At 45.9% G+C, this 24152-nt stretch overlaps 1 protein-coding gene across 2 annotated transcripts in view; it reads right to left on the bottom strand.

Annotated features, from left to right (window-relative positions):
- Positions 1–24152, bottom strand: part of cux2b (cut-like homeobox 2b) — a 98215-nt gene that overhangs the window by 52409 nt on the left and 21654 nt on the right. For both annotated transcript variants that reach the window (XM_085367078.1, XM_085367079.1), the window contains exons 2-3: positions 9438–9548; positions 2478–2525 (exon numbers count right to left, since the gene is read on the bottom strand). In XM_085367078.1, coding sequence (XP_085223204.1) covers positions 2478–2525; positions 9438–9548 — 159 coding nt within the window. The remainder of the gene's footprint in view (positions 1–2477; positions 2526–9437; positions 9549–24152) is intronic.

Raw genomic sequence — 24152 nt, 5'->3', positions numbered from 1 at the left:
CACGCTAAATTACTCTACGGATTATCATTGTAAAGCAAGTTTCAGTAATTAGGGACCCATACTGCTGTTTTCTTTTTCCGAGATCGCCGAACGACATCAAGAGGAGAGGAGAGAAAAATAGAATGAGTGCTTAATTTGGGCCTGATATTCAGATTGTCCGGATGTGAGGAGGAATCTGCCTCTCTCCTGCAAACATACCAGGAATCACGGTTCGTCCTGAGGGGAGTTTATACTCTAAAGTGAGAGGGAGGTGTAAATTGCACTGAGAAGCCTGCGAAGTCTCGGTGAGAGTCGGCAAAGTCTGTTTTTCCTGTATGTTCAGATGGCAGCGAGAGCTCTGAGAGAGAGAGCTGTGTGAACAGCGCGGTCCAACGGGCCCGGCTCTCCAGCGATCGGTTATTTGAGAAATAACTGTCATATCCCTCAGCCCCAAAGGTGTGCCTGAGACCATGGAGACGTGTACCATCTCCTCTTCTTCGCCGTAAATTTTTATTAAAATTACCTTCTTAATAAGACAGTGTTCATTATAAAACCAAAAACGCCGGTCTCCCAGGGCCCTGTGGATTAATAAGGACAGCGGTGTATTTTAAGCCGTAAACTCAGCTCCTCACTGTCCTTAATCTCCTTCCTACTTCACAAGGCCAAATTAACACCTCTCCTCAGCTCTGACGGGACCTCATTAGCAAACTTCCAGGGAAAGAAAAGAGGAGAGCAGAACGAAAGGAGAAAAAAAAAAGAGAGAGGAGAAGAAGGAGGGAAGCGACCAATGACAGCCACCAGCTCTGGGATTAACCCTTTCTCCTCCTCCAGCTCTGCGGAAAAACTAGGTCGGCAACGTGTTTCTAATCAGTCGCCTGGTTAGTGATAATTAGAAGGCGAGATTGGACGGGAGAAGAGAGGGAAAGTGGGTGGGGAACATTGAAATGAAAAAAGAAAAGAAAGGGAACCTGTCATGTCGCAAACACTTCAAAGGAGCCGACTTCTCCTTTAGAAGTGGCATGATGAGGGTCCAAATACCAAGAGGCACTCCTCTGGGCCTCCGAACTGCAATGAGGGAGGGGAAGAAAAGGGGGGCAGGGACCCAGTTTTTTTTCCTCCTCGCAAGTATGCATCCTCACACACGCACACGCAGAACACGCCGGGACTTTTCTACTGTTCACCACCTGTACAGTGCACCTGCAAGGGAGCTTCGGTCTATCCCAAACCACACAGCCAAATAAGCACATCCAACTCCAACCTTCCCTTCCACTGTCTCCCCCTGCAGCAGCAGCAGGTCGAGGTCCCACGGCTTACACTGAGGTCGAGCAGACTACCGCTGGGTAAAGTTCACAAGCCTCTGCAAGCTGTTTGACATTACCAATAAGGTCAAAGTGTATCAGAAAAACACCAGAGGATTAGATTATTATGGTGTGCTTAGTTGCCTGCTGCACCCTGCGATCAAAAAATAGCTTTTTTGCTTTGCAAGCTGGCTTACTTATAAATGTGCAGAACACGAGCCTGTGGTAGTTACACAAGAGAGACCAAGAGGTACCCAGGGAGGCCTGCAGCTAACATGAAAAAAAAAGAAAAAAATCATTGCTCATTATCAGCCATCTATTTTATCTACTATGAAACATCTCGAGACTCCCAGTTGTCAGACATCAATGGTGCTTAAATTAATCCTTTGGGTTCCTGTTTGCACAATAAAGATATGGAAGGGTGCTTCTGATATTTGTGGAACTTTACAGTCGGAGTAATTGAATTAGCACAGAAATCAACCACAGGGTGCTGAATGTGATAGCTCCTGCCAGAAAACACGCTTACTTGGGCATAGTCAATTATAAAGCATTAAAAAGAAGCTGCCAATAATCGCTTCCAAGAGATCTGAACAATCCATGCCGAGTGTTCTAATGTTTACCGATGATGAGGCTTTCAGGTTAGCGCTGAGCGGGAGTTTAGAAGGGGGAGAACGAGACTGGAAACATATTTGTGGTATCATTTCCATAAGCCTCTGCTTCGTGGACCATAATGCAGCTCACAAATGTGATTTATGACCTTGGTTTAATGGCTAGAGCAGAGTCTTGGTAGGTATCAGATGACTTTTTCAATATGGCGACGTCAGAGGGGGCACGCTGAATGCACCATCACAACAGGAAATGAGGGCTTGTCTCAGCCAAGAAAATATGAGAAGCCAGATATCTGATCATCTAATGGCAGATAGATGCTACTTCACTTTGACAGAAAAGGCATCAGTCAATAAGCACCAGATGAGCAGTAACATGAAAAGCACGCCATGGATTCCTTGCCCTATCAATCAAGTGTTTCTTTCCAGGAGCACAGTGGTCTGCTTTGGTCAGTGTGCTAAGCAAGAGTGTCTCCTTTCAGTAGATTATAATGTTATGCAGACAAAGCCTCAGACATCGTCGATAAAAGCGCTGAATCTGCTAAATCTGCTGCTGAATCAGTGATCCGTAGCATGCAAAAGTCGTGCGACTCACCTGGGCTTGGAAACTCTTGAGAACAGGTGCCACCATCTCCCGGACTTCCTGTGTACAGACAAAAAAAATTGTCTCAGCACTTTGTTGTTTTTGCACACACTCCACCTGTCTACCAGTCCCAGTGCGGCACAAACATAAGAAAGAGCACGTTAATGGATTCTCACCACAGCTTCCCTCACATTGCACGTGTGCTGCCGGTGAGTTACGTCGTAATGGGGTGTGAGTATTAGTGGTTAAACCTGAAGAGTTTGAGTGGGCATGTTTCAAAAGTGGGGCTTTCCACTAGCTAGAGATCCAGACGTGTGCGAGCTCTCGCAGCCTCAGGTAAGGGGATTGTGCTGCCAGTGGTGACAGCCTGATCCTGTCTTAAACGCCTGTATTATACTGACAAGATTACAGCAGCGCACTACAGGCTGAGATAGGCAGGCAGCATAGCAAATAGCTTGAAGGTTAATTTATAAAATATAAAAATATTCCCTTTGAATTCAGCCTACATGTCAATAGTTGATCATTTCAAAGGAAGATGATGAAAAAGGACTAAATCATATCTGTATCTCTCTTAGGTTTTGCTTTTCATGTACTCGGTTCAATCTACCTTAATTGCCATTTTGCTTTACAAAAGCAAGGTGCATCGAGGTCTCAGCACATTTTTAATGTAAAGCAGAAGAACATGAAAATAAGTGATGTCTATATAGCTTCTTAGTAGGTATTAAAAATAGCCCAGAACATAAATAATGACACATGAAATTCTACATGTTGTTAAAATCGTATTGTGATGTATTAAGTGTAATGGTTAGGATAGTTTGACATCCGCCCCTTTTAGTAGAATTTAGTAGCGTCTGAAAGTATGATTAGTCAGGATGTGACAAAAAAATGCTCTCTTTCACTTTTTCTACTCTTGGTCCTGCATGATGTCAATGCGAGGGGATATCCCTGTTGTAGTCACCTGAGCCATACACCTCTGGATGTAAGAATTCAAGCCCCACCCACCTGATGTTCAAACCTCTTGTAGTCAGAAGAAAGTTTTCTTAAAGGGAGGGGAAAAACGGCTCGCTTCAGACAGAAGATAAGACGAGCTCAATAAAGATTATATTTTAACTGTGAATTATGCAAAGCTATTCAGGTCCAAGAACATAAATATGGAACTAGAAAATAATAATAATAATAATGGATTGGATTTATATAGCGCTTTTCAAGGCACCCAAAGCGCTTTACAATACCACTATTCATTCACTCTCACATTCACACACTGGTGGAGGCAAGCTACAGTTGTAGCCACAGCTGCCCTGGGGCAGACTGACAGAAGCGAGGCTGCCATATCGCGCCATCGGCCCCTCCGGCTGTCACAGGCTGGGTCTCCGACCCAGCACTTTGAGTTTTCTTTGTATTGTTCTTATTTTTTGAGATGTTGTTAGTTTTGTGTTATTTCCTATTTGCCTTTAGTTTAGGCAGTTATTGCTCCTGGGTTTTCTGTTTGAGTTCTTGCATTATTCATCACATATTTGGTATGTTAAGTTTGTATTGTCATGTCTAGTTTTAGTGTTTCCTGTTTTATTCTGACAGTGTCATGTGTTCTTTGGTCATTGTATTTAGTTTCACTCCTCCTGGTCCTGTCATTAGATTCATGTCAGTCAGCTGTTTCCTCATGTGTCGCCACTTCCCCTGATCACCTCATGTCTGTATTTAAGCCTTTTGTTTTCTTCATGCCATTGTCAGTTCGTCTGTTTATCTCACCAGGGTCACAGTTTTAGTCATGGTCTTAGCCTGTTTACCTCACCTCAGTCATAGTTCTAGTTTTCGTTTGTTATGTATTATTAGTCTTAGTCATGGTCTTTGTTTATTATTTTTCCACCACAGTCATAGTTTAGGTTTTGGTCTCAGTACCATTTAGTATTTTGTTTCTTAGTGTTTTTGCCTGTTTGTTTTTGGTCTCTTGGTTCATTTCCCTGCCGTCATCGCATTAAAGGTTCACCTTTCTGTTAATCATTACAATTCCTCGTCATCATCTGCTTTTGGGTCCTGTTTCCACACACATCGGCGCACCCCGCCGTGACAGAACGAACTGACCAGTCATGGACCCAGCAGACTCTGCTCTCACCGAGTGTCTGGAGGAGATGGCTCAGATCCAAGCGATCCTCAACCGCGTCCTCACAGCGCCCGATTTGAAGAGCAAGCTGGTAATGATTAACGCTGCTGAAGCTATTATGGAGAGGGATCCCCGCCTTCTCCAGCTCCCGGACTCACCTGCCATAGTTGATGCCTTTACGAGGATAAAGGAGATGCTGCAGGCCCAGGGACTGTCGAGTCAGGAAATGGCTTCCAGCACCCACCAGTCACAACAACCCCACAATCAGTCATCTCCATTGCTGCCTCCGGAACCTGAGTGTGTTCGTGTCGGTTCGCTGAGATTCGCCGCAGCGTCACCACCTCTCAGCTCACCAGTTTCCACGCCCTCATCACAGTCTCGCCATACTCCTGTCACAGTTCAGCGCGAGGAAGCGCCGCACGCCATAGACTTGGACGACGACGAGCGCCAGTCTATATTCTGCGCTCTCTTGGAGGAGGAGCTCCGGTGGAAGCCGTGGCTCATTCCGGAGCACGAGCACTCTTTCCGGGGAACTCGACTGGCTCTCGGGGGACCTCGGAGTTACCAGGGACTTCCACCCATCGCTCCGCCGTCTTCCACTCCTAAGAAAAAGCGGCGTGCGCGCCACCGACGCCCCGTATCACAAACGCAACCCGGCTATACAGAGACTGTTTGCCCTGGAAAAGCTAGCCATCAGGCTCAGCTAAGCTGCTGTGGGACTGCTATCCAGGCCGGTTTGGAGCCGGAGACGGAGGTACAGCTGGTGCAGCCTATTTCAGTGTCAGCCGGAGGGCCCGGGGAGCCCGTCCAGCTTCAAGCTTCGTCTGCTGGAGGTTCAGGAGAACCCAGCCAGCTTCAAGCTTCGTCTGCTGGAGGTTCAGGAGAACCCAGCCAGCTTCATGCTTCGTCTGCTGGAGGTTCAGAAGAATCCAGCCAGCTTCATGTCTCGTCTGCTGGAGGTTCGGGAGAACCCAGCCAGCTTCATGTCTCGTCTGCTGGAGGTTCGGGAGAACCCAGCCAGCTTAATGTCTCGTCTGCTGGAGGTTCGGGAGAACCCAGCCAGCTTCATGTCTCGTCTGCTGGAGGTTCGGGAGAACCCAGCCAGCTTCATGTCTCGTCTGCTGGAGGTTCGGGAGAACCACATCAGCCTCGCCATGTCCAGCCTCACGCCACGTCTGCTGGCGGGCCCGAGGAGCCCGTCCAGCCTCACGCCACGTCTGCTGGCGGGCCCGAGGAGCCCGTCCAGCCTCACGCCACGTCTGCTGGCGGGCCCGAGGAGCCCGTTCAGCCTCATGCTTCGTCAGCTGGAGGGCCTGAGGAGCCCGTCTGGCCACCTTCTGCTTCACCACCTGTGGCTGCCTCACTGTCACCTGGTTCTGCCTCTGCTACGCCAGGACCAGCTCCAGCCTGTGCTTCGTCAGCCGCAGCCTCAGAGTCTTCGTCCTCGCCTGGTCCGGCTTCTGCATCAGCTGCTCCTGCTCCACCTGGTCCGGCTCCGGCATCAGCTGCTCCTGCTCCACCTGGTCCGGCTCCGGCTTCAGCCTCAGAGTCTTCGTCCTCGCCTGGTCCGGCCTCGGCTTCAGCCTCAGAGTCTTCGTCCTCGCCTGGTCCGGCCTCGGCTTCAGCCTCAGAGTCTTCGGCCTCGTCAGAGTCTTCGTCCTCGTCAGAGTCTTCGGCCACGCCTGGTCCGGCCTCTGCCTGTGCTTCGGCCACGCCTGGTCCGGCCTCTGCCTGTGCTTCTGCCACGCCTGGTCCGGCCTCTGCTTCAGCGTCGCCTGGTCCTGCCTCTGCTTCAGCGTCGCCTGGTCCTGTGCCCTCCAAGCCTCGGCCGGTACGCCTGACACTTGGGCGCCGCCGCTGCCTTCCGCGCGGCCGGCCCCCTGATCGCCATCGCCTGAGTCGCCGCCGTCGCCTTCCGCGCAGCCGGCCCCCTGATCGCCATCGCCTGAGTCGCCGCCGTCGCCTTCCGCGCGGCCGGCCCCCTGAACTGTTTCCACGCCGTCGCCTTCCGCGCGGCCGGCCCCCTGAACTGTTTCCTCGCCGTCGCCTTCCGCACGGCCGGCCCCCTGAACTGTTTCCACGTCACCGCCGTCGAGGTCGGCCCCCTGAACCGTTTCCGTGTCGCCGCCGTTGCCGTCCGCACGGTCGGCCCCCTGATCACGTGAACTATGATTTTCTGGACCGTCACCCTCCGGGTCGGCCCCCTGAGGAGTCATGAACTGTTCCCTGCGCTCCTGTGATTTTGATGGACGTTTTGTTTTTGTTTTTTTGGCCTTGTTTCAGTACCATTTAGTATTTTGTTTCTTAGTGTTTTTGCCTGTTTGTTTTTGGTCTCTTGGTTCATTTCCCTGCCGTCATCGCATTAAAGGTTCACCTTTCTGTTAATCATTACAATTCCTCGTCATCATCTGCTTTTGGGTCCTGTTTCCACACACATCGGCGCACCCCGCCGTGACACCGGCCAACACCAGTAGGCAAGTAGGGTAAAGTGTCTTGCCCAGGGACACAACGACCATGACAGAGAGCCCAGGGATCGAACCGGCGACCTTCCGGTTACAGATGCGATTCCCAACCCCCTGAGCCACGGTCGCCCTTGTGAGCATAACGGGTCCTGGTTAAATAAGATATTTTTAGTACCCCTAAATAATGACAAGACAAGAACTGATTGTAAACAGAAGAAATATTATAGCTTATGTTCGCTTCAAATGACATTCACATTCCAGTACTTACACTGAAAGATGCATTGCTTGTGTTTAATAGTTTCTCTCCGTGGTGCTAACCACAAAGAGATCTCATATCTGACTACACTGTAGTTAATGCAATGAAATTTCATTAAGGAAAGCTATTCAGGACTGGTTCCAGATTGTCCAGTTCATCAGAATCATATGGCTCCAAGTGCATCACTCCTTTTTACCAGTGCCAACATGTTTCTTTTGACAGCTACATATTGAAAAATAATCAACATTAGCTTTTAATAAGTGGGGCACACCTCAAATACTTATTTCTCCTTTAGTTTCTAAACTCTAACATAATAAAAACTGTTTTGTTGTGGCTCAGCTAAGAAGAATCAATAACAGTATCGGTATCAAGTCTTATCAATATCTATCGCCAGTCCTCATTCTACGGCAGCCCTGAGAGGTCAAATGCATTGCAACTTAAGAAAACGTCAGCATATAGAAAAGCTACCAAAAAAAAACTACACACAAAAAACACAACGGAAAGAGAAAAGATAAAATGCAACTCAAGCGTTTCTGTGGAGACGATAACGTGACAAGCTGCGAAAGTGACAAGCTAACAATAAACGACTAATAGCAAACACGTAGCTACAGTATTACATGAACCATGTGACCTTACCTTTTTCTCCCTCACGGCACTGATTAATCCTTCTTTTAAGCGTATCTCAGCGGCGCAACCCTTTTAGTTTCTGTCACTTCTGCAGCTGTTTTGTCACCTTAATGCCTCCTCCCCCCCAAAAAAACATCTGTTGTGCTTTGACTCTCAGGGCCACCGTATCATTCGCTTTAAAGTCTTAATTAAGGAATCTCATCATTGGCAAACAACAACTTCAACATTTAAATTTGACTTTGGCTTAAGGTAGAATTTTTTTGTTTGTCCCTCAACAAGAAAATCTAAGAATTACAGATGAACTATTAATTAAGAAATAAAATAAAGAGGGGAAAATAGTGCTGGTGGCAAGACAGCAGAAGGAAGGAAGTAGCAAGAGGCTATATGAAAAGATCAATGCAGAGTCAGTGGTCCACACCGCTTCAGCTGAAGACAAACAGTGGATGTAAAGAAACACAAAGCTATGAGATTACATGTGAGATTATGGCTAAGAAGCTAAAAGGGCCTGCTTCATCACTGTAGCAAACTTTAGGGATGCTACTTGTATGTTAGCCTAGCTTTGGAGTAAAATACACAATTTATCTGAGCATCTGTTTAGACTTTTTTTTTTTTTTTTTAGCATGAGCACATTTCACGTTTGTGTACAGCATGTGTGTAAACATATGTTGAGAAATAGCTTGGGTAATGTATATATGTAATAATATTCTAATTAGCCATGTGCTTGGTTATGGTAATTAGCCATGTGGAGCTTTGTTTTAAGAGACTGCAAAACATGCTATTCTAGTGAAAGCTGTTAGAAGAGAGTTCAGAAAAAGAATGAACTGAAGATACATCAGACTAACGGAGTTCACTTGTTGTTAAAGGAAAGTAGCTGCTTTGATAGCTCAGTGTATATCACAACTTGTGTCTGGTTCTGTATTTTAACATACAACCACAGACAAAGTAGTGAACCCTAACAGGCGGGATGGTGCAGAGGGGGATGCGTCCTAATCAGCATTCATCACATTGTTTAGTCAGAATCCCTTTCCTTAATGGGTTTGGAGAGACACCTGTTCCTGATCCATCTCATAAACCTGGAGATATATCAACATCCACTGCCAACTCTGACACCAAGATAACTTTTTCATAAAGTGGTGCTTTAGCTTTGGAGTTGAAAGCAACCAGCACAGTCGTGCTTACCTTTTTTTGCAAATGAGCCCCCTCAACCCTCATCGCACCAAGCCAGAGGCTAATACTGCAAGGCCTCAGCATTTAAATATTAACTGATCTACTGGAAAGGGGAAGGGAGGAGGCTAACCCTGATTTCTCGCAAGTGCTGCGCACTGTTAACATACAGTATGCTAATGCAGGCTTTACAAGAGAAATAATTCCCTGTTCAAAAAGGTATGTGCGGGGGCTTGAGCAGCTGCAGTGATGCAGACAGTCAGTACCTGCTGAGGTGAAGATGAGCAAAATGGCACATAGTTGAAATAATGTAGGGGGGTCATATGTGTGAGACAGTGTAAGGGGTGGGGGGGTGCCAGACTCACCTCAGGGACATTTCTCTTGAACTCTCTGCTCAGCTCTACCAGGTGCTTGTGGGAATGTTCACTCTCCTCTTGTCGACCCGCCAGTTCAGACGCTGCAGAGTTTAGCTCCCTCTACAAAACACACAAAAGACAGACAAACGGTGAGACGGGGGGAGAGAGAAACAGAGCGAGACAGAGAGAGAGAGACGGCACTTTAGGGAGCCGGCCAAAGCTCATCCAGTAAAGCTTAAGAGTGTACATAAATAAAAATACACTGCTGAATATTAACAATGTAATCCTTCATGATCTCACAGCATTAATACTTACAGCTAGCCCTGGCCCATAAATAATTAAGCCAAAATAAATCCAATGCCTACAGTAGCAGAAGGCCTTTTAGATAATCAGTATTTGAAATAATCAATACGCTTGCAACAGCTATAGAGCGCCAGTGAGCGAATGGGGTGAGAGGGTGAGAGAGAGAGCAAGGGAGGGAGGGGGTCACATGTTAAGGCCCAATAACCTGACAAACACCCTTATAAACAAATGGAGCTTCCTTCTGAAATGAGTGGCTGTTTTTTAAGCCCGGCCGAGACCTGATTCAAACACACGAGCGCCTCACATGCTGTAGTAATTACCACAGGTCAGATCTATTTTCAGCCTCTTTTCCATCTCTCTCCCCCATCGCCCGCACCAATCTTTATATTGATCCCGCTCAGATTTTCAATACGCGACAGCAGCCTCCATAGCTTTAAACCACATTACCCTTTTGCTACAACAACGGGCCCCAATTGCTATTCCATTAATGTCACATCGGTTGCTTACATATCTGTAGTCATAGCAAAACGAGAGCTCCGCCCTGCCGACATGTCTGATCCGCTATGCATAGCTGCCTGTGCAGCAGGCCCCTTCATCAGAACCTTGCATTCACCGTGGACTCAGCTGCACCACATGCCATCCGCAAATCCAATATTATTGATCAGTCATCCAATTCCCGGCTCTTTCAGCAAACAGAAAAAAAAGGGAGAAAGCAGATTCGAACTCTGCTTTCCTACACCGAGCAGTGAAACAGACAGCAGTGTATTCCTCTTAGTTTGGACTGTGATTATCAGTAATTGACGAGGCTCTTCTTCTCTTGTAACTGCTGGGTTACAATATAAAAAGTGGAGTAGGGGATTCAATTACCACTACGAATTTATATATGACGCCGGGAAATTAAATTGACTGTGTTTTAATTAATCTGCAGTCTTACTTAAAGGCAATTTAATAAATCATAACACGACAAGGAGGAGAGGGAAAAAAGTCAGATAATGGAAGGATGAAGCTTCCAACCAGCCGTGGCCTCGTGGGATGGTGACAGCCTGTCGGTTGGAGAAGCGGTCTGTTAATTGAAGGGCTGCTGGTTCAAGTCCCTGGACTGGCGAGTCAAAAAGGGGCTAAAGTAGGAATGTGCACTGTCTTAAGCGAGATGCTATACACTGAGACTCTAACGCCACAACTTTACCAATTTGTCTACAAGAAAGGTACCTGACTGATGCTATCGCCTCTGCAGTAAAAGTTTGTTGCGACAGCATGCAAGCCTTGAGGACATTTACAACCTTGGCGCTGTATTGGCCAAGGTCCATGCTCCTGAGATGTGACGAGCAGCGTCCAATGTCAAAGCTACAGCTTTAATGCCCATCAATCCACCCCAGGTTCCTCTACAGGAGGTTATATTAAACTTATCCCACTAACTCTTTCTTCTCCAACCGTCTTAGCCTATAAAATGTTCCACAGAAGTCCATTTAAATGTTAGGTATGGCATTATTGTATGTCACAAAACTATAACAGCATTTTATTCTTTCTGACTTCCTGACTCTTTCATTGGCGTTCAGCCTCAATGCAACACACTGAATCTTTAAATTTGTTCAATCAAAACAACACTTTCAGTCATTAAAAGGTTAAAAACCATACAACTAAGGATGTACTGATCCATCACTCCAATATCACTATCAGCCCATTTATCAGCCCAGTTGACATATGCAATGAAAGCAGTGAGAGCCAAGCTGAGGTCTAAAACTTTCAATTTAACTTTTTTGAGTGCCCTAACATGTAAAAAAAATCAGATTTAATTCATGCAGCTTTGTTTATTTTCTATAGATCTTAAACTTGAACTGTCGAACTGTGTCCAGTTGTTGAATTATAGTAATTTTATAACAACACACATGGATAGTCATGTGTAACATGTTTGCAAAGGATTTAATTTCTGACAAAAACTTCACTTTCCAAGAAATCGGTGATCGATCACTGAACACAGAGCGTCATCGCCACAGGCTAAAGACGGAAAAGTCACAAGCATCACTACAAGGGGGCAAATGTTCCTGACTGGCCAGGTTGCGCCTCCAGGCATGTGCTGCTGTGCTAAGCTGCAGTTTTCCGCTCATAGCCAAGAGGTTTGCTGGATGAAGATTTTTAGCAAAAAAAGAAGTTAACAAATATTGGAAAGTCTGGTTCTTATCGACTGCATCATTTCTTGGTTGTTTTTGTGGCAGCAGCCAATCTCTGTTAGCGTCTTTGCTAATTTTTCCCCATATGCATCGCATATTGAGATTGATGTTTATCATTTGTGTCACTTTAGCAAAAGCTAAATATAAAAAAAAAGAAAAACATTTTTTAAATGTATTTGCTATCCTGGACATAAAGTAAAAGCACTGGTATAGACAATCGACCAAGTTATTTTAAACATTGGCATTAGCATCAGCCCAGAGCTTCACTACAGGTGATGCCATAAATATATAAACAAATATAAAATTATATTTTTTCACTGTTCACAAAGCCTTAGATGAGACTGCTCTCATGTGGTATATATGCAACATATAAACCAGTGGCCAACTGAACAGATTAGGTGCACGCAAATAAAGAAATAAGACGAGCTAGAAGATACATAGTGCAATACAGTAAGTCAGATTAATCAAGTGTAGTTTTGTCTTTTAAGGAAGACTGCTAACAATACGAATAATAGACATTACCACCCATTTTATTCTGGGTCAGTTGTTTTCATAGCTCACTGCAGTTATTTTCTATGTGTGTCTGGGTCTGTGTGAAATTGCTTTGCATTAATACAAAAAGAAACTAAAGAAAAACTTAAACTGCAGCAATGCAATGTGTAGTTTTCAAGTAATGACAGGTCAAGTTGAAGTCAATCATGCCTAAAAGGCTGCGTGCCTTGTATTTATACCAAAGACCAATGTAACATGTTTGAACATCTACCCTTGTCAAAACGTCCCAATATTTATGATACGTTTGGTGAGAAGGAAATGTGTCTTTCCTTGTAAATCGTGCTGTCACAGAAGGAAAAAAAAAAGAAAGAAAAAGGGCATGGCTGTACAGGATAAGGCGACAGGACTTTATAAATTCCTGTTAGTCCTCACAGTCCATCTGGGATGAGCCTTCCTGGAGATTAGAGAGTCGGCTTTCAGAAGCCGGCCAACCTCCACTAGATTCAAATGGCCCTAGACTGGCTAATCTTGCCAAGAGAAAATTCCTCAAGAAGTGACTTTGAGTGGATTTTATAAGTACTTAAGATATAACAGTGTGGTTTTTCTGAGTCTGCCCGTGCGTCAGTGGCTTCGCCGTAAAGCTGGGCTCACTTTTATTGCAGCTCAGCTGATGAGAATGGTGGATACTCATGCAGTATGCAAGTCAAACAGTGCAGTCATTATGGCACGGTTATTTTGAAAGCATCCCCACAGTTTCTAGACCATTACGAGGGAGGGGAGCCTGGGCAACAGCCCATCAAATGAAACCTACTGCCTGTCTTTCTGGAAAGAAGTGAGGCAGAACAGACGGTTTGCTACTTTGGTTGTCTTGTTCAGACTGATGATGGGAGAAACTCACAATATAGTGTTGCTGAAATAGCAATGCTATCTCCGGAGACAAAAGATACTGAGGAAGACTTTTCCTCTGCTTTCTAATCAGATGTGATCCGTTTCAACCTACAACCAGGGGACCTTCAAGATCCCTGATAAAATTCACTTATCTCCCTTCATTATGTTGGGCTTCATCCTTCACAGGATCAATTGCATGAACATGTAGATTTCTTCGTCTTAAAAAAAGAGGAAGAAAAGGCAAGTTGCAACAAGCTGTGCAAAGAGGAGTTTCTCAGTAATCATTTGACAGGTTTTAAAAAGGGCGATTGGGACCAAATTTTCAGTGTGTGGCAGTCAGGTCAATACAGAGCTCCTGTCATTAAGCCTCTGCCAGTCAAACATCCAGCCATAATTGATGAGTTTCCCCTGGGAGGGCGGAGCTGTCACTGGGACCAGAGGAGGCAGGAAAGAGGGATTTTGAGAATGGAACCAGTCCTGGTGTGCTCCCATCGATACGTGAGAAGAAGGCAATCTTGGTGACTCGAAAACAAAGACCAAGAAAGAAGGAGCTTAGTGGTTTTAACAGGCTAGATCTGCACCCTATTGGCAGCCTGTAAACGGACTAGCGGCTCAATGACCAGCTAAACACAAGGGAAGGAAAAAATAGCTGTGAAACCATGACTCATATATCCTTTGGCTTACAAAAGCAGACTGTGGCCTTCTGACACTGACCAAAGACGGACCCCATAGTGGAGCCATCAGATGATATGATAAAGCAGCTGTTTATATTACATTAAGAGGTCTGAGGTTTATGCAAAGCGTGTTGCAGCGAAGGCTACAGGCACAGATCCTTTCAGATTCCATAGGGTGAGAGAAGCAGGCAAGAAACTGGAGGTTAGAGGTGGCAAGAAATCTGACACACAAAAAAAGACAAAGCGAGTATGTTATGTTTCTTTAAATGATGATTCTAGGCAAAGGGAAGTTGGATAAAAGCTAATTAACACAATTGTTCTTGACAAAAAAAAAAAGTGGAGCAAAATGATGTGCTGTAGCAATCTGTGCAAGCAGGAATGTTTTAGGTAAAATCCAGGACTCGCTAATGTGTTATGTTGGAGTAGATTTGACATTGATTCATTAAACCTAGCTCATCTTGATTACATCTGTGGTGGTAAGCTATTTTCTGGCCTTTCACAAAGACAAGCCGTGGTGGAAAATGTTGACAACTGTGCAAAAAAAAAGAAAACTAGCAAGGTACTGCATTGAGGTAGACTGAGTCAAAATCACTATTGTGTGCAGTGGGCTTGGACAGCACAAATTAAATAGGGAAAAAATAGGAAGGAGGAGGAGAGAGGGGAAAATGCAGATGGGGGTATTATTTTTCTTTTTGTATCCCATCTAATTGCAATCATAGGCAGATGTCTGAAAGTGTGACAGCATCAGCAGAATTGCTGCTGAGAGCACAGAATCTTTGTCTAAAAATAATCAGACATTCTGTGTGCTGCTGTTTGTTATAATGGTAATCGATGCTGGAGGCTTTGAATTCCATCAATTTATAGATCCACTCTGTTCTGCCTGGTGACTGTACTGCCTCACAACCCCCACCGCATACGCACACTGACACAACAACACACACTCTTTGCACGCAAGGTCTTGCACAAAAGAGCGATTTGGCACACATGTGTGCGCACAGACACATGTGCGCTGACATCTGCACACGGGGGGCTGCAGCGAACGAGGCAGAGCGGGGACCAGTATGTGATTAAGATAAGTGTAGTTTCCTTTCATACTTTCCTTATCGCTTCTCATTCTCTGTGAGGCACAAGATTGTCCATAGCAGCCTCAGATTAGCCCCGCATCTGAGACGCCACATTCGAGAGGGCAGACTGATCAATAAATCAAATCACTACAATCAATGGCCCCAATCACTGCAGTCTAGTCTGGCCTCAACATTATGATTGGCAAACGCTCCCAGCCGCTAACGGCGGAGGGAGTGGTTTGGCTGAAGGGGTTAGAGGAGCTCGGGGAGAGGTGCACGTTGGCGCCTGTCCATATGAAAGATCCAAAATGAACTCTTATCTGGCCTCCTTGAGCTGAGCGTCAGTTAAGGGCACAAACAGACAGCGTGTGTCTATGTGGGTGCTAGACCGCCCAGACAAACCCAGCAGGGAGGAGCTTCTGACCTCCGCGACCCCACACTTGGAATGTGAGCTGAGCATGCAGCTTCTGACAGGGATGCTGTGGGGGGGCGGGATGCTATCACCTGGCATCCCCCTCCATCTGTTTATTCCCCGAACTGATGCTTCGTTAGTTTTGCTCTACATCATTTCATGTCACCATCACACTGCGGTTCAACCAAACTACCCAATACCCACTATTACCCAATATTTCCCAGTTCATTTAAACAATGTTGAGTGCCACATGGGGTTGAGCTTAACCCAAGATAAAGATTTAGAAAAAGTTACAAAGTATACGGTCTACCCACAAAAATATTATCTAAACATGGTTATGAAGAGGTCTGCACTGAAAATCTGCCAAACACTGACTGCCAACGGCTAATTAAAGAGAAATAAGGCGCAAATAAGCAGCTTCCACACACAGCTATTTGCATACACATCTGTTAGGTAAGGTAACACAGACTTGCCTCAACTTTATATTCAATTCAATTCAATTTAGTGACAAATCACAACAACAGATAAATACCCAACAATAATACAGACAAAACCCCAACAATCAAACGACCTGCTATGAGCAAGCACCTGGCGACAGTGGGAAGGAAAAACTCCTTTTTAATAGGAAGAACCCTCCAACACAATCAGGCTCAGGGAGGGGCAGCTATGTGCCGTGACGGGTTAGCAGTTAGCAGAGGAAGACAGGACAAACATGAATGTCTGTGGGCAATAAATCTGTTAAAGTATCATCTGTAAAGACAATTTCCTTGTTTTCATGGGGAAAAAGGCAGAATGAATGACCACAAAAAAATAAAGACGAGAGAGAATAAACCATCAGCTATCAGCCAAATCATAATTTTTGTATCTGCCCAGAAAATCACAATCCATGCGTACTTCAGTCAGAGAGCTCATATTTGAATTTACTGATTCATTAAAGCAACAGAATATAGCGAGAGTTCAGCTCTGAAATCATCTCTTCCCAAAAATATGACACACGTAGAATCTGGGACATGATAAGTAATTATCCCTCAGAGCCCACAGGTGAATGTTGGGGTAGTGGAGGGGCAGCGATGCAGGACAGCAGCAGGCCTGACATGTCTGAGGAGGCGATAGGAAATTCTGCAGCTTAAACAGACTTCGAATGATATGAAAACATGATGCCTTCCTTTCCTTTCCCCTTGCCATTGCCTTATTACATTTGTGGGAGTAGAGTAATCACAGGATTGGAGGTTTGATCCCATGCTCATTGCGCACGTCATATAAAAACGTACAAGCTGCAGCCGAAAAATGCTGCAGCAGTCATGCAGGAACTGTGTATAATAAGCATGTGTGCTCCGAGTGTCCAATAAGTCTCCTTTCACCTCCTCTGATACATTTTATGTCTCCTTGTGAGGTCCTGACACCGAGGTTGGGAACCCTAGCTCCGTCCACTGTGTAGCAGCAATGCTGACTGCATTGTGCATAAACAGGTAAAGGTGTATAGTGTACAGACTGTGTGTGAGGACTTACCGGCGAATGCGGAGGGAAAATAAATAAATAAATGTTTTTAAAAATCACGTTTCATTTTGACACCTCGCTCAACTCTGGACTGGAAAGTCTGATAAATCATCCAAAATAATTAATCCCCAGTCAGTCAGGCTGTCTTCAAACAGCATGCTAAATCTTACAAAAGGAAGGAGAAGCGCATGAGCGTTACAACCATCAGCAAAAGGTGTGACTGGTGTTGTCAGCCATTATTCGTCATACCCTGCTTCATTTAGAGAGTTTTTGGCGCCTGATGCGCCAGAGCACAGCCTACTTGTCAACACTTCTCTCTCTTTAAATCCAACATGCACGCTTGGACACACATGTACACACAAATGCGCTTTTCCCCCTCTTTTTTTTCACACTAATGCACTGGTAATTCATCTTAGTATGACCAGGGAGACCCTAATTCCATTTATTGTAAAGTCTTATTCAAAAATAGTATCAAGAGGTATCATGAAAACATCTTATTACAGCTCTTTCAAACAATCCTGTATCCACTCTGAAACCAATGAATAACTTTAAATGCCCTCCAATTAGAAACTTCAAATTACAATCCATGACTGAGCGCTCCAAACGAAGGCCAATTACAACACCTTATATATCATCATTAAGGCCGAGCATTGTTCTGCTCCTTTCAAACTCTGGTTACAATCAGGGTGTCTATTGTCATTGTGTTGTACATGCAGGGTGACTAATTACACAGTCCTATGATTCATTAGCAGACTAGCGGGTTGAAACCTGAGCGAAGACACGATAACCTCAGTCGGCCAAAATGATCGGCTCAAATGGAGATGTGAATATGAAAGAGCAACGGGGAGGTGTTACAATAGTTGAGAATTAGAAAAAAGAGAGAGCCCGGTGCTTCAAACACAATAACCGTCCAAAATAAGTTGGGGGTTTTTTCTTTTCTGGGGTATGCGTGAAAAATTAGGCGAGCGGCAACAGTGTCGCACTTGAATAAAATTGGGGACAGGTTTTGCTTTCTGGTTTCTAATAACTTTCAAAGTGGAAACAGAGGAGCGTGCTGCGGGGGACTCGTTCCTGTGAAGCTTCACCATTGAGGTCAGTTTGCACGAGAGGAGGAAGGCTCCGCAGACGCAGCCATCGCTGCCGTGGCCCACTTTCACCTGAAACGACGAGCTGCAGCGATGCAGCACAGCTAACCTGCGATTGTTTATTCTCTCTTAAGAAATGTCAATCTGTTCGCTCTCAGGTGTGCTGCTCTTCCTCTTGTTTTTGTTGTTTTCTCTACCCCCCACCACCCCATCCTCTACGTTTTCCCTTGTCGATTGCGGTGAGATCAAAGCGAAGCCGCTGGAAGAATCTGAATATTTCAGGTGTGGAGAGAGGGCTGCGTTTCACACCACCTGTGTAGCGCCGAGAGACGGGTCCCTCCTCTCGCTCAGACTCAGTTAGTGGGGCCCCTGGGGCCCGGCGACATAAACCGGGGCCACCTGTCTGAGAGAGAGGGAACACTCGCTTTACCCTCCCTCTCGGCATCACACTTTCATTTTACAGCATTTGAACCAAAAATAAATGAATCTAAATAGAGCGGTGAGAGTGGGAATAAAACCGGAGCTGACAACAAGCAGCCGAGAGCTTTGAGCTCCGTCACAAAAGGCTCGGGGAACTGGCAGGCGAGTTCTGTTGTCACAAAATGGGAGCAGCCACTTGAAAGGCCAGTTTATACTTCAGTCGCTTTAAAATTTGCCCTGTTGTGCAACAGAAGGTAGCGCTCGTATATTAAATGATAAGCTCAGTCAGGAGATTGTTTCCTGCCTTAATACGGCGCACAGCGTCGAGCAGGTCTGTGGGATGATTCTCATCACATCGTCAGGGCCACCACATCTGACCCAAAGCAAATAAAAAGCATCCCTGATGCCTGCACCAGCTTTGCCAGTTTGATGTAGCCTCTCTCCTCGGAGGGCCGTGCGCCTCGCCACGTGTGCAAGTGCAAGTGCAAGCGCTCGCCAACGTGCGCGTGTTGTGCGGACATGTGCTCAGGGGGGCGTGGAGGAGGTTCCACGCTGCCGGTTTCCAGCCATGTCTCTCAAAAGGGCCGTAAAGTCTTTACAGCAAATTCCTTACATTCATCTGTGTCAGAGCGCTCGGCACACATTAGGCGTTTACACGGGAGGAAACACAATCTATTTGATGCTACACTGCCCACACGTCCAGAGCCCTCCTCCTCACGCTGGAGATTCACAGTGTTTAACTTCCATTTCATATTCTGAACAGGCAGGCAGACAGGCAGGCGAGTGCGGGGAATGGACTCCATCTTGCTGTAAATCAGCGTTTAAACAGCCGACTAAATGTAATCTGGAATGAGTCAACAAGAGGGCCCGCTCAAGATATTTGTTTTTATTTATTCTGGAATGTGCAATTGATTTTTGTTGTTCTCCCTAATGATGTATGCAAACGGTGCACTGAAAAAAGTCACACTTCTTTTTCTTTTTTTTGCCCCCCTCCGCCGCCGCCTGATGCTGCTTCCCATCTTTTAATATCAGGGATACTTATGAGAACAAGTGGAGGTTAATCTAGGGAGCGGGTCATAGCCAAGCGGCTCTTTGTAAATGTCAGCTGGGAGATCCGGGCCTCTCTTATTACCACACTAAACCAACACGGCTGATGGCTCCAAGACGGATGTGTGGCTCGGAGGTGTCTTCCCCCTCCGCCCCTGCTTCTCGCCACCATCACGGACCAAACCCATCCCAGAAAACCTTATTAATCAATCGATTTATCGCCATAAATCAGGCCAGGCTTTGATTGTATCAGCAAGTCCATGCGATCAATCAATTAGTCGGGACCTAGCAGCCCAATTTGCCTAAAGAAAGATGAATGCTCCCCCGCATCATCCATTTGGCTGTCCGTTTACCCATCAAACACGGCTGCTGTTGACTCCCAGGCCCAACGTGCATCCTTTTATTGATTTCTGCAGATTAAACTTGCAAAAGAATCAAAAGACACTTAACTGACTGGGAATTATTCTGCCTTCATTAGTAGTGAAGTATGTTCTCTGCCGTCTTTTGATGGCGTCGCCTCGTATCATCAAAAACAAGTGTAAACATTAAATTCCAGCAGGCACAGCTCTTTTGAGCAGACCAAAGTGACAGCTACAGAGGATAATGCTCATAAGTAACTGGGGGGAAAAAATAAAATAAATGGGGCACAATGGGACAAATCATGGATTATTAGTAGTCAGCCCTACCCAGGTTTATATGGCAAGGCAAGGGGGAGTGGGGGGAGCTGAGCTAGGAAACAGCTGGGTGAACAAACAGTGGAAAACATATGTGTAATGACATATTTGTTTCATATTTTATCCCAACTGTGAATTCCAATCCACATTGTGACACCAGCTGCCTCGGTCCAGTGCCTCCCATCTGCAACTCTGTGTCAAGACGTCTCCCAGGACGAGCTGCGAAACTTCGGGGACGACAAAAAACCGACAGGAGCAAGTAGAGCACGACAGAGTGGGCTCCCGGAGCCTCGGTGTGCTTCTCCCCGAGCGGCAGGTTGGAATGCGGCAGACTGCGGCGCTGCCATGGAGAGGAAAGAACGCCCGGGGCTCCCCAGAGAGAAAATCTGTGGGGGCATTAGGGCCCCACCAGACCTGGTTCTGCTTCACACCCCTAGATCCTGCGCTGTAACAGCCAGGGGGAGGGTGCCGCAAAGCTATCTGCCGGGGCTTTACAGTGCTGCCCAATCTCCCCAAGACTCACCATGTAATTAGAGATAAAGACAGAGGGCTCGGCTACTCAACCTCAATTCTCCCAGCTTCACACACGGCTGCCCACCCATAGCCCCCCCAAGAGGAAACCCCACCACACTGCCACTACATCAGCAGCCGTGTACGCTAGCTGTCTACAAACCCCATCATCTCCCGACCGAGAGTTCCACACACTAAACATTTAAGACGCTACACGATCGTGACTGACTGCCGTTCAAATATGAAGTATCCTGGAGTTGTACAACGGCAGAGTGCTTTTTTTTCTTCCTTCGACGCCATACTCCACATATTATCTGTACTGAAGAGGATTCATATTGTAAAATTTTCTCAGGTAAACAATAACCACGGTAAATAAGTAATTTTTCTTCATATCTAAAACTTCATCCAGGCAAGGCAGAAAAATTTAGAGGATATAGCAGAGGAGGAACTCTCGAGTATATTCAAGAAACATAAAATTATACTATGGAAGGATCCATTATTCATCTCAGATACATTTTTCATTTAAGAGTGGGCTGGATATGAGCAATGATAAATGCATCGCCCAGGATGCAATTTGTATGTAAAATAACAGAAGATTACAGAATATGTTTTAAGTGCAAATGCAGTTTGTTGCCATCTAAGTAGAAAATGCATTCCTACAAAAAGGAATAAGACCTGAGCCCCATGATGCTCCCTCATAAAAATCACTTAGCCCATAGCTAGGCCCCTCGCCAGTCCACAGAGCGGGTTACAATGAGAGGCTCAAGTGATGAATGAGCCGACTGGAGTAGATTTTCATTCATATAATATACACTACCTCTTGGCGTGCCATTTGAAAATGTGGGGATAAGTAAACTGAATTACTAAGACTAATTCAACTCGCATCCAGCTCAGCAGCACACTTCCTTGAAATCCGCCCCTCCAAAAGCGAACGCACACGGCGAACGCACACGGCGTAAACACGGCGTCTACGCACAAGCGCGCACAAACATACAAGAGCGTTTCGCTGCCTGCCAGGCATCCACATGTTCCTCTCAGGACTCGCTCTCTCCTCATCAGCTTCACTCGGTGCACACCGTCTCAATTCAGCGCATCTCAAAGACACACAAAGAGCCTTCCCCTGCATTCACAGTACAAAGATTGAATACAGGCCCCTAACACAAGACATGCCCACCACAGAGCATGTAATACAACTCATTACTGGGCACGCAGGGTGGAGAGGGCTGTGATGGGAGAGACAAGCACAACAGGGAGAGGACGGGGGGTAGGGGGAGCCTCTTACACCAACATCTCCATCTTTCTTCACAACTAGCAAAGCTCTTAAACAAAAGCTTAATAACTAAAGCCACCCGTGTTTTTCCATGCCGGTGGAATTGCAAGAAAAAACAGAAATACTGCTCACACTTTGGGTGAAATTCAAACAGCCTCAAGGCCACTGTGTGCCTGCTTTACATGGTGGATAGCATTCAGCTCTGAATTGTAACTTCCCCTGCTGCCTCTGACCCACAAGCAAACCACTGTATGTCCAATCACAAAGAGACAGGGGGACAGTGTATCTGGGTCAGCTGCATTGATCTGAGCTCTGGGGTCAGGTTTTTGTGTGTGGACAAGAGGGCACTAGGTTTGGCTCCGTGCCATGTTTATCAAGGTAGGCAGGGAGGAAGGAGGACAGCTAATCCACCACCGCACGCAGCCTCGTGGACCTTCCGTAACCTCGGGGCAATCGCATGACCTGAGGCGAGGCATTACACACATTAAAAAGACATGAACTTCAGAGCATTGGAGTTTCAAGCACGCGATCAATGTGGCCACAGGTGCAAACATTTTCTGCACTGCCAGTGGAATGCCCTTTTTCCACCCCCTCTCACAGGATTACACTGGAGCCTGTTTTTGCACTGTGTTCATGTTAATGTCAGCAATAATAAAGACCTGCAGCACAAGAAACAATAAAAAAAACAAAACAAAAAAAAACGAGCGTGAGCTGGAGACAGCTTTTGGAGGTGGGCTGGAAGCAGCGCGGGGAGTCGGGAGCGAGGGCAGGATGTGAGGAGTATGTCAACTTCTCCCTGTCTGCTCCCCGTGTTCGCTCGCTTCAGAGTGAGGGGAGCAAATGGGCCTAATTCACACTGGCTATGTGTGAGTGTCTCTGCTGTCTAGCAGCGTGAGAGGGAATTAGATCTATGGTTTGTAGCCTTCATCCCTTCCCAGACAGACTTGTTCCGGCTCAGAGGCGCTGCCTAATCCGCACCTCTCTCCCGCTTGCACTCCCGGAAAATGACTTCACACAGCTGCCTCAAACACCCAACGCAGCAATTCTCGTCTGACTGAACTCCCCCCTACTCAAAAAAAAAAAAAAAACTCAGCAGACCTCCCATAGCTCATTTAACATACCAATTCATCCCCAAAGCCCACCCTACCCCCTCCTTTTAGGAGTTGAAAACAACAAGGAAAACAACTAGAGCCCCACTTGATAATTTAAGGGCTCTTTTCTCCAGAGAGCTGTCAGATTCAGCGGTATACTGAGAGGAATTCAAAGTGTGAGGAGGTACCCTGAGTGAGCAGTAGTTGGTTTATAGGATGTCTGTGACTCACCACGTTTTGTTTTTTTTAAAGATATAGGAATTTGAATCACCTGAGGTACCAATTCAGCTCTTCCTTGAGCCCGTCTTCCTCCATCTATGTACCCATCCCCATCAAGTGGGTAAGAAGTGAATTAAAGTGAATGTCAATTCACAATGAGGGCTCTGGGAACACAAAGCCAAACGAGTTCTCACATTAAAACCCAGATCTTGGCCAGGTGGATTCTTGTAGTTGTTGTCAAGGACACAATCATAGTAGATAGGGCCGGGCTGCAAGAGGGCTGCTCCCAGGCACAGCGGCCTATGGAGGGTAGCTCTGGATAATAGCGAAGGCCACTCAGACAAACACTCCAGCCTTGAGGACAGGAAACGGGGGGAGATCCTTGTTATAAAGCCCAAGTCTATCTCCTAACAGCTTTTATCTGTTTAAGAATACCCCCACCTACGCAGTGACGCCTTACACTCCTAACCTTCTTTTGTCTGTTCCATAGAAGAATATAAAAGATGGACCTAGACACCTTGACATCACCCATTGGTTTCTGGATTCTGCATTTTATAGTCTCAAAGTTAGGTTTTTAGTGCTGGCTATAATGTTGTTGTTTTTTATGATGTAGTGTAAGTTATTGGCTAAGGCTAGCAAGCTCCAAGGATTCAATACACATATATAAACAGCCTGGCAACTAAGAAAAAAAAAGTATAAAAAAAAAAAAAAGATTTGTCAGATATGTACATTAACCTCCTAGGACCTCGCATCCACATATGTGGACATCACATTTTGGGTTGTCTAGACCAAAATACTAAATTGTGCTCTACAAGGGCCTGACATCCACTTATGAGGACATTATACTGCCACTATTCTATCGAAATTTAAAACGAATGTCCTCTTACGTGGATCTTATTTTTCTCAGAAA

The sequence above is a fragment of the Diplotaxodon limnothrissa genome, linkage group LG12 (genome assembly GCF_057381915.1).
Source record: "Diplotaxodon limnothrissa isolate DT_005_m linkage group LG12, D_limnothrissa_male_GT1.1, whole genome shotgun sequence".
Classification (NCBI taxonomy): domain Eukaryota; kingdom Metazoa; phylum Chordata; class Actinopteri; order Cichliformes; family Cichlidae; genus Diplotaxodon; species Diplotaxodon limnothrissa.
This window is presented reverse-complemented; position numbering and strand designations above follow the sequence as displayed.